The sequence below is a fragment of the Carassius gibelio genome, chromosome A9, assembly GCF_023724105.1.
Source record: "Carassius gibelio isolate Cgi1373 ecotype wild population from Czech Republic chromosome A9, carGib1.2-hapl.c, whole genome shotgun sequence".
Taxonomy (NCBI): domain Eukaryota; kingdom Metazoa; phylum Chordata; class Actinopteri; order Cypriniformes; family Cyprinidae; genus Carassius; species Carassius gibelio.
Window position 1 is genome coordinate 19,306,833 of NC_068379.1, and position 17,128 is coordinate 19,323,960.

The following is a 17,128-nucleotide window of genomic DNA, read 5'->3' on the forward strand; positions in this document are numbered from 1 at the left end:
ATATATCCGTTTCAATCAAGTGTGTCTGAATAGTCTCTGTTTATTTTTTGTAACTTCTGTTCAATGTGGCTAAACATCTGTTCGGCAAGAAAATCAATCAGTCTCGTATGCTTTTTGTCAATCTTGCTTCCAGGCGCGTGGTGTGCTGTGATAGCAGAAACAGTCCTGGTGATGGAGCCAAAATCCTACCCGTAGCAGCATGTTATTCTGTGTGCACATGCGTGTGAGGACCACTGGTTATATACGCCCCTCCCCCGTCTGATGCTGATGCTGAATTGCCCATCACTGAAGGGCAGAGGGTGATATTCCTCCCTTAACGTCCTATCTATCAGTCCTCCTTACCTGTGGACTGAAGGATGGCGATGATCTGGATGCAGACAGAGAAGGTGGTCGTGCAAGATCTACAGCGCAGATTGAGCAATGTCACTCACAACATTGGTAAGGACTGTAAATGAGTATCTATGCTTGACACCCAGCACAGGTGCTTGGTTCTGTTTAAATGCATTTTAATGTTGAATGCTTCAATAATGCTTTCCGGTTGTAAGGATTATTCACCTTTTAAATGAGTATAGCATAATCTTATATGTCCCAACAAATTTTGGTCAAGCTGATATTTAGAACAATAGCATTTTGCTTGTGTTATATTGTTTTATTTAACTTAAATATTGTCACTGAAAAGCCTGATAGTCAGATTTATTTTAACAGTTTATAGAACCTTTATTAGAACCTTTTTTTAAAAAAAATCTAAAAAAGTTTGCATATATGTTTTATATTTAGTATAATATTTGATACTTCAGGCTTTTATGGCCTATATGGTATAAAATAGTGAGAATATGGATCTCACATTTGAGGAAAAAACAATTTGAGCTGACCAAGAATATGCAATTTGGTGATTTTGTTTTTATTTGGCCAAAACATAAGATGACTTTCTGATAGTTTTTAATGTGGGATTTTTATAACAGTATAACAGACCTTGAATTAATATGCATATGCATATAAATATTAAACCTATGCATAATGCATATAATGCAATAAAACAATGATTGAGAGATGTATAAGTCAGTTTCTGTATATTTGATACATATATATTTTAACAAGACTTTTTTGATAAAAAATGGTTAATGAATAATCAAATACAATTAAGTTGCTTTAATCCAGTAAATGTTCTCTTAAAATATTAATATATATGTGTGTGTGTGTGTGTGTGTGTGTGTGAAAAAATTACTTTCTAAAAATAATTAATGAAAAAATGTAAAAGCAAAAATACAAGTGTGCCACAATCTGAATGTGGAAATTTTTACAATTATATTAAAATACCTTTTACTTGCTAAGTGTGAATCAAAGTATGAATTATCAATCAGATGACAGAAAGCATGTAGCAGATAGTGTGCAACAGATTTTTTAAGCAGTTTTGATAATGGTGTTAACCTAGAGGCCTTAAAAATGTATTAAATATGATACAATAGAAATTCGTAAATGAATGTTTCCTCCTCTAACTGTGGAATATTATCGTATGAGAACATGTGAAATATATTTCTCAATGACATAAAAAAACTGTCTTGACTAGAAATCTGTGCTTAAACATACTTTTGTACTTGCCCTCATTTTCAAAAGCCTGAAGGCTGAAAGAGATTTCCTAAAAACCCTTCAGTGAGATTCATAAAGAGTCTGTGTGTTTGGCAGAGTTACTGCTGAGTACAAAAACAGATACCATAAAACACAGTTTTCCACAGGAGCAGCTCGGCTTGCTGCAGTAGTTAGTTCACTGGCTTTAGGTAAGCAGGGCTGTTTGTTTAACTATTAGCTTTTCTGGATTGGAGTTTAGCAGTTATTGCTTTAGCAATGGCAGTTATTGTTTGAGTTCAGTAGCATGTAGTATCGTAAAGCGTAACTAAAGGAACCGTGTGAGGCCAGGTATCAGATGACTATAAAGAGGAAAGTTATGCTGAGGAAATCCAGGAAAAGGCGTCCCAAACGAGACAGTGATCGTGGACAGCTTCCTCTGGTGCCGCTGGTACAAGGACAGAGTGAGTGAAAGCATGCTAAAATTGTCAAAAATTCCGCACTTTATGTTCAAAAGGTCTTCAAAATATCAGATATTTCTTAAACATTTTTTTGTGTTCTCAAAGCTGGATTTATTTGATCAAAAATACAGTAGAAGCTAATAATAGTTTGAAATATTATTACCATTTAAAATAACTGTTTTCTATTTTAATATATTTTAAAAAGTAATTTATTCCTTATTCATGAATCCCTTGGTACAGATTGTAAGATGTTGTTCTTGAAGCTCAAGATCCTTCTCAAATCATTCTGGAGAAGATGATCATGGTTTCACACAAACCTGTGGAATTCATTTTTTTTTTTTTTTTTTTTTTTTGCCAGTAACATAATTTGTAATAAAAAACAACAAAAACTTAATTAAATTAGAAAAGTACAAAATAGAATAATTTTCACTATAGTGGTCTTAAACTTTTTTTGGTAACACTTTACAATAAAGTTAACTTTAGTTAACATGAACTATGAACAATACTTCTACAGCATTAATAAGTCTTAGTTAAAGTTAATTTTAAGTACTTGTTATTAGTTAATGCACTGTGAATTAACATGAACTAACAATGAATGACTGTATTTTCATCAACATTAACAAAGATTCATAAATACTGTAATAAATATATTATTCATGTTAGTTAAAACATTAACTAACATTAACTAATGGAATCTTTTTGTAAAGTGTTACCACACATACTTTTCAAAAGTTCAGATTTCTCTGAGTACACAAGTGCACATTAAATTGAGACATTTATGAAGTTACAAAAGATTTCTATTTCAAATAAGTTATTTTCTTTTGAACTTTTTATTAATCAAAAAATCGTAAAAAACACAAACATAATAAACTATCCAGTTTTAAACAGCTGAACTGCTCAGCATATTAAAATGATTTGTAAAGGATCATGGGACACTGAAGACTGGAGTGGCTGCTGCTGAAAATTCAGCTTTGTTACTTAATGTCACTTATTTTCACTTTGACCCATAGAAAGTCCCAAATCTTGAAGAAACGTTTTTTTTTTTTTTTTGTCATGTTGTTTTCTTTCACATTTTTCTTGATCCTGATACTTTAAATCAACATTTTAAATCCCAGATTTTCTAAATGGCCCGAGACAATGTGCTTATTGTTCTGTTTTGTTTTTCGTCTGAACTTTAGTTTGGCTATTGTCTATTAGAAACTACAAAGGAAAAGTGTGTAATGCATTTACTTTTTGTATGTGTGTCTGAAAGAAAGAGAGGGAACTAGAGAGATTTACCAGACTAAAAAGTCTGTCTCTTCTTTTAAATGTTATCTGTTGGTTTGAATGGCTTCTGAGTGACTTGGCCTGAATCCAGCTCTTATCTTTCTCTTCTCAGTGAGATCAGATCTCACTCAGATTCCTCTTATAACAGAGAGAAACCAACCAAACACACACACACAGGGTTTCATTCATCCACCGGTGTGATGGGGGAAGGGGCTTCTGGGGGGCAGCAGACTCTTTTTGGGGTGACTGTGCTGAAAAAGACAGGCGTAGAGAGAGTGGAAACAAAGGAAGTACAGTTCTTTACAGTCAGTGATCCATCATTGTTATCACTTATTAAAATGTAGTAGGTGAAGGGAACCTGTGTATGTGTGTCAGGGAACCAGTCCATTCCAGGAAGTCTGTGTGAAGGTTGGAAATGAGGAGAGAGAGAGAGAGAGAGAGAAACAGGAAGTCATTGAATTGACCTGTGCACCTGTCTCAGGTAGCTCATTCTGAGATCGCTGCTTATGGTTACAAGACAACCTGGGAGTTAGTAAGATATAAGAAAACAAGTGGAAGAGGAAATCAGAAAAACAGAGGGATGGATGTACAGAACGAAGGGAAAACTATGTGCATTCCTCTAGCAGAGGTCGAGAAATATTACCACTTTTCCAGATGTTGCCACTGGCTCCGAAGTAAGGTCTATTTATTTATTTTTTTTCTATACTATTTCCTAATATTATTAACTTTTTTTATTTGTTATTGTATTTTACAAATTTAAAATAATTAATTTTTTTTGTTGCTTAATACTCCATTTGCACTATTGTTACTCTACTCCATTCTGCTAAACTAAATATAATTGATTAGTATTGAGAAACAGTGGATTCATTACTTAACTGTAATAGTAGAAATAAATAAATAAAATGTCAGTGTGTATAAAAGGTGGACAGAATTAGGAGATGGGAACAGGTGAGCGCTACCACAAAAGTCTTTTAAAGTGTGACAGATAATGTTCTGTCCAATGTGTGTGAACATCCTAAGGGTGTGCATCTGACTCCAATGGGACGACACACTCTTAAAACAAAAGAAGGCATTGGCACAGGACTCTTTTGTCATTCACTTTGAAGTACCACGTAGAGTATCTGATTGGTGTGTTGGTTAAAAAATACAATTCTTAATCTTGCAGTAAAAAAAAAAAAAAAAACCTTAGAGGCTATAATATAATATATTATAGAATGAGTGGGAATGCATTAAGATTATTAGTTGTCTGCACTTTACAGTTCTGTATCCAGGGGTGGTTTTGTTTTAGATGGATAGGAAATCACCTACTATTTTCTTTTCTTTTGTTATTGACCAGACTATGGGAACTGCTCTGGGCAAGATTTTCCTCCCGCAGGTGGTAACATACACCAGCCGAAGACACAATACCCCCAAGAGACAGCTAGTCATTTATAAGTGTGTGTAGTGTGTTCTCACCTTTGGTTTATTTTATCTTATAGTCAAGTAACAAAAATAACAGCTGTTTTTTGTTTGGTTTTGTGATTTGATGTTGTGCAAGAAAGGCACTGCATGAGATTTGCAGAAAAGTGTTAAGCTTATGAGTTTAATGGGTGATAATGCAGGATCATTGTTTTACTCAGGTTACACTGAGAACTGGAACAATCCTGTTATATCATCCTGTAATGTTATTATGACTGTAGACATGATGTTAGTGTCTCATGTGTGTTTGTTTCAGATGAGATCATGCAGAAGGAGTCCAGTCCTCTCTACGCTGCTGACATCATCACTGAGCTCAAGAGACAGTTTGCCTTCCTGTCTGGTAAATATTATTTCCATTATATTTGCATATCTTTATCTGTAAAACAGAAATATTATCCAGGGACCAACATTATTGTTTCAGAGACAAAGAGACAAAGGGGATGTGAGTTTGATTTTTTTTTTTTTTTAAGTGGACTCAAGTAAGAACACTCTGTAAGGAGGACACATAGAGGAAAAAAGAGACCTCTTTAGATCTTTGCAATTATAGTTGCAATTATAAGTTTTGTCTTATAGAAAGAAGTTGGAGACTTTTGCTTATGCTTCTTAATTCTTGGATATATTTCTCCCTTAGAGTTTTGGATCAGATCTCAACAAGGTCTTGTGCTCACAGTTGCCAATGTACTAAAATCTGCAGTTAAAAGATTTCAATACAAAAAAATGTTCTTATCATAGTCCTTACAGACTAAATTATAATAGGAGCTATACCAGTTTTACACACACAGCACATTTCTATTATATTGCATTAAACACTTGCCTTTCCTTCATCTCAATGAGAGAAATCAAACATTTTTAATGTAAAATAATATTGAACTATAAAAGAGTTTTTAAGGTGCATTTTTGTAACATGTAACAAGTTATAAACGCTATTGCACATGAACATGCGAGAAGAGTGATTTGCTAGTCAAATTTCACCGTCCGTAATTTCCTGCTTCTGTCTGAAATAGATGGTTAGATAATTTCTCTGCGCACGTATGAATGTAATATGCACGGGAATGGAAAAAGATGTTCTGGGGTTTAGAAACCTTTTGTATATGGGCATGTACAAACACTGTAACGTGAAGGTATTTCTCTGAAGAAGTGTTGTTTTTGATGACAGGTTGTTCCTGTTAAAGTGAGCCGAGTAAACGATGCTCGCACGCTCTCTGTCCTGTTGTCATGGAGACAGGGAGAAGAAGGCATGACTTGCCAAATTAATATTTTTGTCACAAGGGGATCTTTACCCAGTGGCTTATTTCTCTTCCGCTCTCCATCATCACCGTCTTACCACAGAAACATCCCCTTGTATCTTCATCCTGATTTAAAGGAGAGAATTGATAAGCAAGAATGGAGTGACACTTTTGAATCTCATGTTACAGATCAGTATAATCATAGTTTCTGTCCTGAGGGAGTACTGACAATACTCAGATGTCTTACCATCTGCAGTGCCTTTATTTTAGCTGCAGTGTTGGTTCTATTTATTAATGTGACTTTTTGAGGAGACGAGCACTCACTTTATAAGAACAATAACTTTTCAACCACTTCTCTAAGCTGTAAAATGGTCAAAAGAATCATACTTTCATGGGAAGAAACTAAACCTAGAAACCAGGATACCTGGTCTCTTTTATTACAATATTACTGTTTTACTATATCTCTGACCAAATCAATTCAACCTTCTGAGACTTCTTTCAAAAATCTTACAGACCCAAACTTTTCTACAGCTACATGCTAAATAGTTTGTACATGTTTTGGTAATTCTCAGTGGTGCCACAAGCTTATTTCTTGACACTAGCTGCCAAATCGATGATAAGAACACTTAGAAGCCGATCTGAGATTATGTTGGAGTTTGGCTGTCACAGCGCTCTCAAACAACAGTTGTTGGGGAGCAGTAGCACACAATACGGAGACTGTGACACAGCAGAAATGTGGTGTGAGCAGGTTTTCATTGGCTTGCTTGCCTGTGTGCTAATTTAAGATCTCTGATGCATGCCAGCACAGAAGACAGCATGGTTTCTGGTATTTATTGCCCCCTGCTGTTTGGCTGTTGAGTAGATCAGAGGAGCAGGCTCGATTCTTTAATCCTTCATATTTCTTTCTGTCTGTTTTAGGGGGAAGGGGACAGGATGGAAGCCCTATCATAATCTTTCCAGAGTTCCCTTCGTTTTGTGAAATTGGAGACCAAGACTTTCGTAATGTTCTTACTTACCTGACAAGTATTCCCAGGTAAATACACACATTAGCACACGTTTGAATTTCATAAATGCTGACAGCAGTAACACGTGTGTGTCTTTACCAGCCTGAGTGCAGCAGGTGTGGGCTTCATCGTAGTGATTGACAGGCGTAGAGATCGATGGATGTGTTTGAAGGGAACGTTACTGCGTATCTCTGTGAGTCGGACATGAGTCAGTTGTTGACGGCATAGTTCACCCAAAAATAAAAATTTGCTGAAAATGTACTCCGCCTTCATCGGAAGAGATTTGGAGAAATTTTGCATTACATCCCTTGCTCCCCAATGGATCCCCTCTGCAGTAAATGGGTGCCGTCAGAATGAGATTCAAAACAGCTGCTAAAAATATCATAATAATCCACAAGTAATCCACACGACTAAAGATATGTGTTTTTTAATAAACAAATCTAACTTCAAACCATTTTTTTCTGGCTTGAATACAAGACCTCGATCCATAATATTGCTTTCTCCAGTGAAAAAGTCATTTTGTATGAATCAGGAGAGAAATGTGCTCCGATCAAGCATCCATTTACAAGGAGAAGTCTAAAACAGAATGTAGATTTTCAGCAAACTTTCTTTTTTTTGGGTAAACTCTTCCTTCAGTAGATCTTCTTGTGGATACACATCTGGATGGCTTTTGTCATGTTAAAATATGTTTGTGTGTAGGGCTGGTTTCCTGCTAATCTTGGGCTTGTTCTGGTGCTGAGACCCAGTGCTATCCTGCAGAGAACGATGTCTGATGTGTTCTTCAAACTCCACAGAGATGACTTTAAAGTACCGGTAAGTGACCTGAATGGGTTTTGAACTGTAAGTGAGTGGCATGTCATTGTAAATAACGAAGCCTGTGTGTGTATTAAAGGTTATCATGCTAAACTCGGTGGCTGATCTGCACTCTTATATTGAGCGGAGTCAGCTGACACAAGAACTGGGTGGCACTCAATACTACTGCCACAAGACCTGGATCTCCCATCGCACAGTAAGAGCAAATACACACCTCAAAGGTGCACTCACTAGTTTTTGTTTGTTTGTTTGTTTATTTCACATTATAGCAGTTGTCCTGGACTTTTACTTGTGCCTAGTGCAATGGATGCATCATCACATAAAATACAATTGTTTTGAATCACCAATTCTTATGTAGAAGTGCGGAATTCTCAGTCAGCAGTGATTTGTTTATTTTGTAAATCAATGTGGCCAATAATCAGGGGGATTTAGTGAAATAGTATTCATTATATTAGTAATATTCAGCTTTTTTTTATAGTGGCCCACCATGAGACAACCTGCTTCATTTACAGTAAATCATCTTTTATTACAGATAAGACTATGGTATTTCAGACAGTGCACACATATTTTAAAAGTAATCTAAGTCCATTTTATGTGCATTGTTTTAATTAGAGAAAGATTATTAAGCACACATTCAAAACCTCATTGCATATATGAAACAAAGCACATTAAACCAGTAATATACATCATATGTGAAAATGATAATTTCCTAATGATGATAATTATGCCGGTAGGATCTTGAAAGCTTTGCCGCATTAGTGAAGAGGATGGCTGAGAGACTGCAAGTGTTTGGCAGGGAGCTGGCAGAAACCGAGCTCCCTAACAACCTCCAAACAGCCAGCAATCTGCTCACTGCACAAACCAGCAGAAAAGACGGTTTCAAAGTATTTATAAAAAAAAAAAAAAAAAAAAACTCTTTAAAGCATTCAATATGTGCCACCTCACACATTCTTTTTGGTGCTAACAAAACTATTCTTGGTTTCATTGTTTTCTCTTTAGGAAGAGATGGCAGGAGCTCTAAGCCAAGGACGGAAACTCTTGGAGCACATCAGGGAACCGGTCCGCAGAGATCCGGACAGCAGTCTAAACCCTGATCAACTGGAGAACCTTGCTACAGTGCACAGGTAAGTCTTTCTCCGTAGGAATCCTCTCCTATCCTGCTTGAAGTTTCTTTGCAGTGTTTCTTCTTCTTGGAATAATTTGTGAATGGTCACAAACATATTGGCTAGGTATTATAACATTGGCAGGATGGTTAGCCAGTCACGCCTCCTCACACGTCTTCATGCTTTAGCAATTTGGATAGCACAAATGAATGGTTTTACACTTTAAAGGCTGCATTTACTACTGAAGTATACCATTTTTTATAACTGGTTTATATTTCTGTAAAGCCTGAATTATTTTTTAGTAAAGTTTTAGTGTTAGTTATTTTTGTACTTCAACCTAAACTTATTTCAGTTAGTTGCCAAAGCTACATTACTAATTTACATTTGTTTTTAATTGAATATTTTCATTTGATCTTATTTAAGCTTTATTTCAAATAGTTTTAAACTATATAAAAAAAAGTTTTAATTATTTTAGTTTTAGCTAACAATAACAATTCTGCTAGTATAGACACTATTTCATTTCATTTTATAATATGTGGTTTGTGTGACTTGCAGGCTGTTATCCCAGTTGAATGAGAGCTCGACAGCGTTTGATGAGTTCTGGATTCAGCATCATAATAAACTGGATCTATGTTTTAAACTCTGCCAGTTTGAGCACAACTTTCAACAGGTCTTGCATTTTTAAAGACATTCATGCTTATACAGCTTATTCTTATTATTGCTAAACATAAGATTCACAAATGATATTTGCACTCTGTTTTTATTTTCCATTTTCTTGTAGTTGCAAACAGAGCTGGAGCAAGCAACAGCCACTATGAATGCTTTCTCAGACGTCGGAATAAGCCCTGCCCAAACAGAACACTTCCTTCAAGAACTGACCAACCATGAGAATAAGGCCTGTGTGAGTCTCCACCCATGGTATAATCTTAGCGTGTTATACTTACAGTCGCAAGCATGCATGCACACACCTATATGCATGAATGAGTCAGTCTAATTCAAAGCTTCCAATAACCATTGTACCTCTTCTCTCGTTAACACATTTCTTTTTCTGCAGGAAGTGCTGGACAGAGTGAGGTCTGTGATTGCAGAGGGTCAAAGTTTGATTGACAGCTCTCCAAATGTTGATGACAGTGTTGCAGTAAAATGCAGTGAGCTACAAAGAGTGAGAGAGAATCTCACCCAAAGGCTCAAAGACAAGAGGACCATGCTCACACAGGCTATGGAGCTATATAAAAGATTGGAAATGGTGACTAGAAATACATATACACATGCACATTTATATTTATGTTTGAATATATTCATTCCACTAACATACTCATTCCTTTGCATAGCTACATGCAGTTTTTCTAAACATTACAGACAGACATAAATAGCACTCTTTCATATGTACTGTATATGCAAATCAGTTTCCAGCACAGTTCCATTCTGTTCTTTTTCTCTTTCAGATGTGTAAATGGTGTGATGATGGGATTTACATGCTAGCATCACAGCCTCTTGACAAGTGCCAGTCACAGGAGGGGGCGGAGTCGGCACTGTCAGAGCTGGAGTGTTACCTGGAGACAGCCAGTGAGAAACAGCAGTGGGATATCAGCACAGTTTGGCTGGAATATGAGAACATACTGAACAATGAGCTCAGGGTATGGTAATATGAAATCATAAAATGGCTGCAATTCACGTATAATTCAGAACGCAAATATATATATATATATATATATATATATATATATATATATATATATATATATATATATATATATATATATACATTTTTAAGTTTATTATTTTAGCACAAAAATTTTATTTATCAAGAAAAAATATATATTTCAAATAAAGATATATATTTTTTTCATCTTTAACAAATCATTTAAAAAAAATGTTTATTATACAGCTTCCCAGAATACTTTGTTCTGATTGGTTAGTCTCTGTATTTGTGTTTTTAAAACTGTGTAAAAGTATTTTATGTACTATATTTTGTGATATTGTATAATGTGTAATGGTACAGGAGAAGGTGAAGCGTGCATTTGAGAAGAAAACATCATTAAAGGAGATGTTTGAGAGGAGGAGGGTTAGTCTGAAGAAACTAGCAGCCAAACAAACACGCCCCATCCAACCTGTGGCCCCGCGACCAGAGTCACTCTCATCTCCTGGTATCTATCTATCTGTCTGTCTGTCTGTCTGTCTGTCTGTCTGTCTGTCTATCTATCTATCTATCCTTAAAAGTGTCAAATGGAGGTGATTGGTTTATTTCTCTCTTTCAGCTCACAGGGAGCATGAGAACATCTGTATTAGTGAAGATTCAGACAGCAGGGTGTCCTGTAAACAAGTATGTCTTATTCATCTACAATGCCTTCTGCGTATGTCCTTTCTTTTTAATCAATTTATATCACTTTGTCTGTGTAAGCAAATTATATATACCTCTCTCTGTTATAGTGAGCACTGTGTAAGTTAAGTGACTTGACTGTTACTCAGTAATGAATCTCTTTGTGTAGGTAAACTCTGATCAAGTTGACAGGAGCAGTCGCAATCCTTCTGTATCTGAGGAGGAGGAAACCCTGGCTGTGCTGCGCAGGTTAGTCCAGGGTTAAAGGTCAGAGGGGAAAGAGGGGAGCACATGTGCTTTACTAGACCCCGTGTAGTGTAGTCATTAACTGAGCTTCATTGTGTGTTTGTTTACAGGCATGTAATGAATGAGCTACTGGAAACAGAGAGAGCGTATGTGGAAGAGCTTATGTGCGTTTTGCAGGTGAGTGAAAACCTGTCAGTTCTTTCATAAAGAACAATCAAGAAACAACAATCAAGCTTCAATCAAGAAACAACTTCATTTTCTTATATAGGTGGATGTACTCTGAAATATGTAGGCCATATCCTACACTTTTGTAGCAGGTTTTGGCCCATAAAGTCTTGTGTATGTTAGAGCGAGTCTACATCAAACTCTTGATTTTAAAAGAGCCATGAAAATCCTGTTTGCCATGAGATGCCTTCATTAAATGTGATGTGTGCTGTAGGGATATGCTGCTGAGATGGACAACCCCTCCATGACTCCTCTCCTCCCCGCAGCCCTGCAGAACAAGAAGGATGTGTTATTTGGGAACATGCAGGAAATTTATAATTTCCACAAAAGGTAAGCGCCATCTAGTGGTGTTCAGATCAGTAGTAAAAATGTAATTGGGGGGTTAATCATATCAAATAAATGAATCAAGATTCATTTGAAACCGTGTATCTTCTCAGAATTTTCCTCAAAGAGCTGGAAAGTTACACTGGCTGTCCTGAGCTCGTGGGCCGCTGCTTTCTGGACTGGGTGAGTTTTATAGAAAACAAGAAAACAAAACCAGAAGTAAAGTATTGTGAAGAACTTTTGGGAGTTTATTTTTCACAGTGATCCTCATATCTTTGGTCATTGTGGTGGTTTAGATGGGGGAGCTGCAGATTTATGAGAAATACTGCCACAACAAGCCTCGTTCTGAGAGCCTCTGGAGGCAGTGCTCAGACTGCGCCTTTTTCCAGGTATACACATACATATCGAACATTATACTACCATAATACTAATACAATGCACATTTAAAATATTCTATATCCATGTAATATTTAAATGACCATCTAAAATTGCCCAAAGGTTCACTTGTAGAGTACATTGTGTAAAATACTGTAAACCACAAACCAATGTGCTCCACTTTACTTTCTATTTCCAGGGTGACAAATAATCCAGAAGTAATGTGATTTTTAACATCTTCTTCACTTATTTGATTGCACTTCCAAAAGAGTATTTTTTACAATATTGAATTAAAAAATGCTAAATAAAAATATAAGTGAATACTGAAGTGCTTTTGTTTTAAATAATATTTAACATGCAATAAACACAGTAATTGTTTTTCAGCTGAAACACAAACAGACACATATACACTAACCACAATCTATTGATGACATCAGGCCCTCTTTGTGACAGGATGTAGTTTGAGCAACTTTACCGAATTGTGTTTGTGCCATCAGGAATGTCAGAAGAAACTAGAGCACAAACTAGGACTGGACTCATACTTACTGAAGCCTGTGCAGAGGATCACTAAATACCAACTCCTGCTGAAGGTACTGCATTATGTGTGTGTATAGACATCATAACTGAAGTGTTTGCTTTAGGCATTTGAATATGGGATAGAGGTTTAAATGCATCTTAAATTCAGCATGAATTGAAAATTTTCTCTATTTTCTAAATGCATGTTGTTGCATCTTATTGTGAATGATTTGTCCATGTATAAACAATCAGTTTTAAATCTTCTGATGAAAACAGAGACTTCTCTCTGGTGACATATCTCCAAACATTTAAACCTCTCCCTTTTTCATATCTGTCTTCATGCAATCAAAAACCAATGGATAGAACCAATCCCTGCCCTAATTTTTTTCTATTTAAAGAATCTGTCTCACTCATATGTACATCACAACATGGAAGACTTTAAAGTGGCCATATAATGGATAACAAGATTTTTCAATGTTTGTGTGTTTTAGGAGATGATTAAGTACAGTAAAGGCTGTGAGGGCTCAGAGGAGCTGCCGGCTGCTCTTTCCTCCATACTGGGTATCCTGAAGGCTGTAAATGACTCAATGCACCTAATCGCCATCACAGGATATGAGGTAAAACACATATGCACACACGACTTTCATCTGACCCATTACTGTTCATTAATGTTTTCTGTCACTCCACTTTATTCCACGTCATTCCAAGCAATGATTATTGATTCCATTCAGGGTAACCTTGGAGTCCTGGGCCGCCTGCTGATGCAAGGGTCATTCAGTGTGTGGGCGGAGCATAAGAGAGGTCACGTGAAGGTCATGGAGCTTGCCAGGTTTAAGCCCATGCAAAGACACCTGTTCCTGCACGAGAAAGCTCTGCTCTTCTGCAAGAGGCGAGAGGAGAGTGGAGAGGGATACGAGAAAGCGCCCTCATATAGCTTCAAGCAGGAGCTCAGCGTAAGTGTGTCTTCACCATAGAGTGTAATAATAAGAAAAAAATTAACAAAATGATGCAAATTGTGTAAAATTTGTTCTAGTTAGCATCTTCAAAAGGTAATTTTCTCATCCGATATTTTTCTAAAATGGCAAATTTTTAATGGGTCATTGTTTTATTGCACATTTTAAAATTGAAATCTTTTATTAAACAACAAGCACATTTTATAACATGCACAACCTTAAATATTTTGATAAAAGTGGAGTATATAATTCAAATTTGTGTCTCTTTTGCATATTTAAATATTTAAACGAGTAAGGTCACTAAAAATATATATTTTTTAGAATGTTCATTCTGCAAAATGTTATTTTGAAAGGAAAAAAATAACTTGTTTACATGATGGTCTCTGTTCTGTCTTTGTTAGATGGCTGCGATTGGAATAACAGAGAATGCTAAAGGGGACAGCAGGAAGTTTGAGATCTGGTCCAGATCAAGGGATGAGGTCTACACAGTACAGGTGAGCACAACAGTGTGTGCCTTGAGTTCAGATTTCTATTAAGAAGACTGTCACATGTGCCGAGTCTGCACTGATCAAATATCTTGGTTTTATGTACTGCTTCGTGATATATGTTGTCCTGTAGGCCGTGTCTGAGGAGGCTAAGACCATCTGGGTAACAGAAATCCAGAAACTTCTAACAGGACAGCTGGAGGCCTGTAAAGGTATGGACTGTTTACAGTGTTTTACAGAGTGTTTACAATACGTGATTCATTCAGATAACTTGCAAAATGCCAAATTAAAACTAAGGTGCATCAAATGTATGTTTGTGTTATGTAGAAGTAAGTCAACAGAGGGCACCTGAGCAGTTTTCCTCAGATATCAGCTCAACTAACAGGTACGATCACACGCCATCACATTTACACAAACATATTTGAGCTACTTTTATACCATGAAACTCGTCTTCAGACTGGTGAGAAATGAATCAAGTAACTTCAGGAGTGGAGGAGTGGATAAACTGAGCACAGAAGAAGAAAGATGCAAAGAACTTGAGAACATTCTAGAGCCCAGAACCACTGGGAGAGCAAAAGGTTTGTGAAAAACTCATGTCATTATAGACTTTTCATTTTGATTGAACTTCCCCTTTAACTTCTTTCCGTGTTTTTTGTTTTTGTGTGTGTGTGTGTGTGTGTGATTGCAGGGTCTTCGTTCAGTTTTGAGACGAAACCAAAACGACAAGATATTCGGAGTGACCCTACACCTCTAGGTGACCTATTTCAGCAAACTGAATATCTAATATAAGAGAGTTTGATTGCTGTCTCATTTTCAAGAGATTAAATAAAAACAGCAAATGGGTGATGGTAAAAATAACTGATTCATTATCATCAAGGCACCAAGCTCTCTAAAGGCTAAAAGCATAAGATGATCCTCAAAGGAATAGCTCACATCATGTGTACTTCATGTACCATACTGAGAAATAACGAAGAAGATGCAGAGGTGCAGTCTGATTGGTTATTTTCCTCCCAGAAACAGGGCCACAGCCTAACTTGGGTGGAGGCAGGTGGTTGAGTACATCAAGTCTGTTTCAGAATCGTAGGAGAGGTACACATATATGTGCACACTTATCCATAATTCATGGAGGTGTTATAGGGTAGCATGTGTTTGTAGGTTATATGTTTGTCTCATCTGATGCTTTCTGAGAGGTGCTGACCACGTCTTTGTCTTTACAACATTGTTTCATGTTAAGCTCTATCGACAGCTGTTACACAATAAATAAGTCTGACTACTTCCTCAGTTTGTAAAAACAAAGAACAATGTCTATATAATGGAGGAAAATTACAGAGGGTGTAAAAGGCAGAAATGTGCAGCAGAGAAGCGCTTTAATTAATTCTTCTGTACAAAAAAATGTGGTGTTTGTGGACAAATTGTCTTTTTATTCATGCTGTTGATAGACACAAACTTGAATTGAACCCAGAATGTTTCACCGACACACATCCACGCATGCTCTTTCTGTGTGCTCTGGGAAATGTCTTCTGTCTATCAGGGTGAGGTTTCAGTGGCTTTCTCTGTCATCTCTGCCCTCATTTAGGTGTTCACTTACACTGCAATCCCTGTTTTCAATCCTTTTAACTTTAATCAGTTTTTTCCTCTCATTTCTTTTATTTTCTTCCGACCGTCTCAGGTTGGACTAAAGGGTCTCTCTCACTGGATGCCTCTGTGGAGCATGATGGATACTTTAGTGCAGAAGAGCAGGTGACCTCTGACCCAGAAGAAGAGAAGGAAAATAAAATGGTGCGTGACCAAGTCTGTTTTTCACTGTCAGACATAAAAGCAGAAGGGTTTCATGTTTTAAGCATTTCTGTATCTTTATTTCAGTGTGCAGATGAGCTGCAATCTGTGAGGATAGAGGAAGAGATCCAGTGTTCTGAAGAGACGGAGGATCCTGAGAAATGAGAGTTGAGTGTGGATGTGTGCACAATGCCATCAGTGTACAGCACATACAGTAGATTTAATGCATAACTCTTTAAAGAGGGGGAAAAACATTTAACTTTGAAATTTTGCATACTCTTAAAAATAAAGGTTCCTAGTAGAACCAAAGAGGTTTAGAATACATGAAGAAAGCTGTCCATTCGCATTCACTTTAATCTCAATGTCAGTGTGACCAAAAAAAAAAAAAAAAACTAGAGGGTTCTTTGCAAGAAGCTTTATTTTTAAGAGTGAGGTCTTAGAATGTCCCAAAATAATGCATTGCACAGAGACACCAGAGCCAGCTCTTTACACACGGTCTCATCATAGTATGCTGAGATACATGTTTCATATCCCTTAACACATTGTTATTTCTGTCCCAGTATTATGTCCATATTGAGATATGGCATGTCTGTTGTCAAGTCCTGTGATTTCCAATGTGAACGCATATAAAATACAATTGTGTTCTGTAAAATGCAGGAAACTAGTACCTATGTGTAAAACAAGCATATTATATATGCAGATGTTGTTTCTCAAAGTGACTGTGATCACCCTGTACCATTTGTATGTAAAATATGTTAACAAATCAATATTGTTTTATATATAATACATGCATATAAAATAAAGCCATAGTTGACTGACTGACTTTTGCCTATTTTTATATATAAAACTACACAGGTCAAATATGCATAATGACATTTACAACCATGTGAATGTCAGATAATGATTTAAGTGCGATTTAATGCAATGTTGTTAAAGTTACGACAGAATTAGGACTGGCAAAAATAAAAGCTTTTGCGTGGTACCTGTTACTTTTCTCAGCGCCGGTCAGGATGG

General features: G+C 36.4%; 1 protein-coding gene across 5 annotated transcripts; it reads left to right on the top strand.

Moving 5' to 3' along the window:
- The first annotated feature begins 242 nt into the window (after nt 1–242).
- On the top strand, nt 243–16,933 carry LOC128019864 (guanine nucleotide exchange factor DBS-like). 5 transcript variants are annotated; one of them, XM_052606170.1, is made up of 30 exons: nt 243–438; nt 5,005–5,088; nt 6,893–7,007; nt 7,081–7,171; nt 7,678–7,791; nt 7,871–7,987; nt 8,526–8,675; nt 8,791–8,915; nt 9,450–9,564; nt 9,676–9,795; nt 9,949–10,140; nt 10,340–10,531; nt 10,897–11,041; nt 11,153–11,217; nt 11,384–11,463; nt 11,571–11,637; nt 11,900–12,015; nt 12,123–12,192; nt 12,306–12,398; nt 12,882–12,974; nt 13,392–13,517; nt 13,632–13,853; nt 14,255–14,347; nt 14,472–14,550; nt 14,666–14,723; nt 14,795–14,916; nt 15,027–15,092; nt 15,353–15,427; nt 16,008–16,117; nt 16,202–16,933. In XM_052606170.1, exons 1-30 carry the CDS (start codon nt 357–359, stop codon nt 16,277–16,279), a joined length of 3,255 nt encoding a protein of 1,084 aa, XP_052462130.1. In that variant the 5' UTR covers nt 243–356; the 3' UTR covers nt 16,280–16,933. The 5 variants fall into 5 exon arrangements, with proteins under 5 accessions (XP_052462130.1, XP_052462128.1, XP_052462131.1 ...); XM_052606168.1 differs by lacking the exon at nt 243–438 and adding an exon at nt 1,755–2,027 and having other exon boundaries at nt 15,359–15,427; XM_052606166.1 differs by lacking the exon at nt 243–438 and adding an exon at nt 1,756–2,027.
- The last annotated feature ends 195 nt before the right edge of the window (nt 16,934–17,128 follow it).

Bases quoted from the DNA above. Each gene is read 5' to 3' on its own strand.
- LOC128019864 (XM_052606166.1), top strand. From the start codon at position 1,922: ATGACTATAAAGAGGAAAGTTATGCTGAGGAAATCCAGGAAAAGGCGT. The intron at 11,218-11,383 runs GTATGTCTTATT...CTCTTTGTGTAG, and splicing joins GCAGGGTGTCCTGTAAACAA to GTAAACTCTGATCAAGTTGA. The intron at 14,348-14,471 runs GTGAGCACAACA...GTTGTCCTGTAG, and splicing joins ATGAGGTCTACACAGTACAG to GCCGTGTCTGAGGAGGCTAA.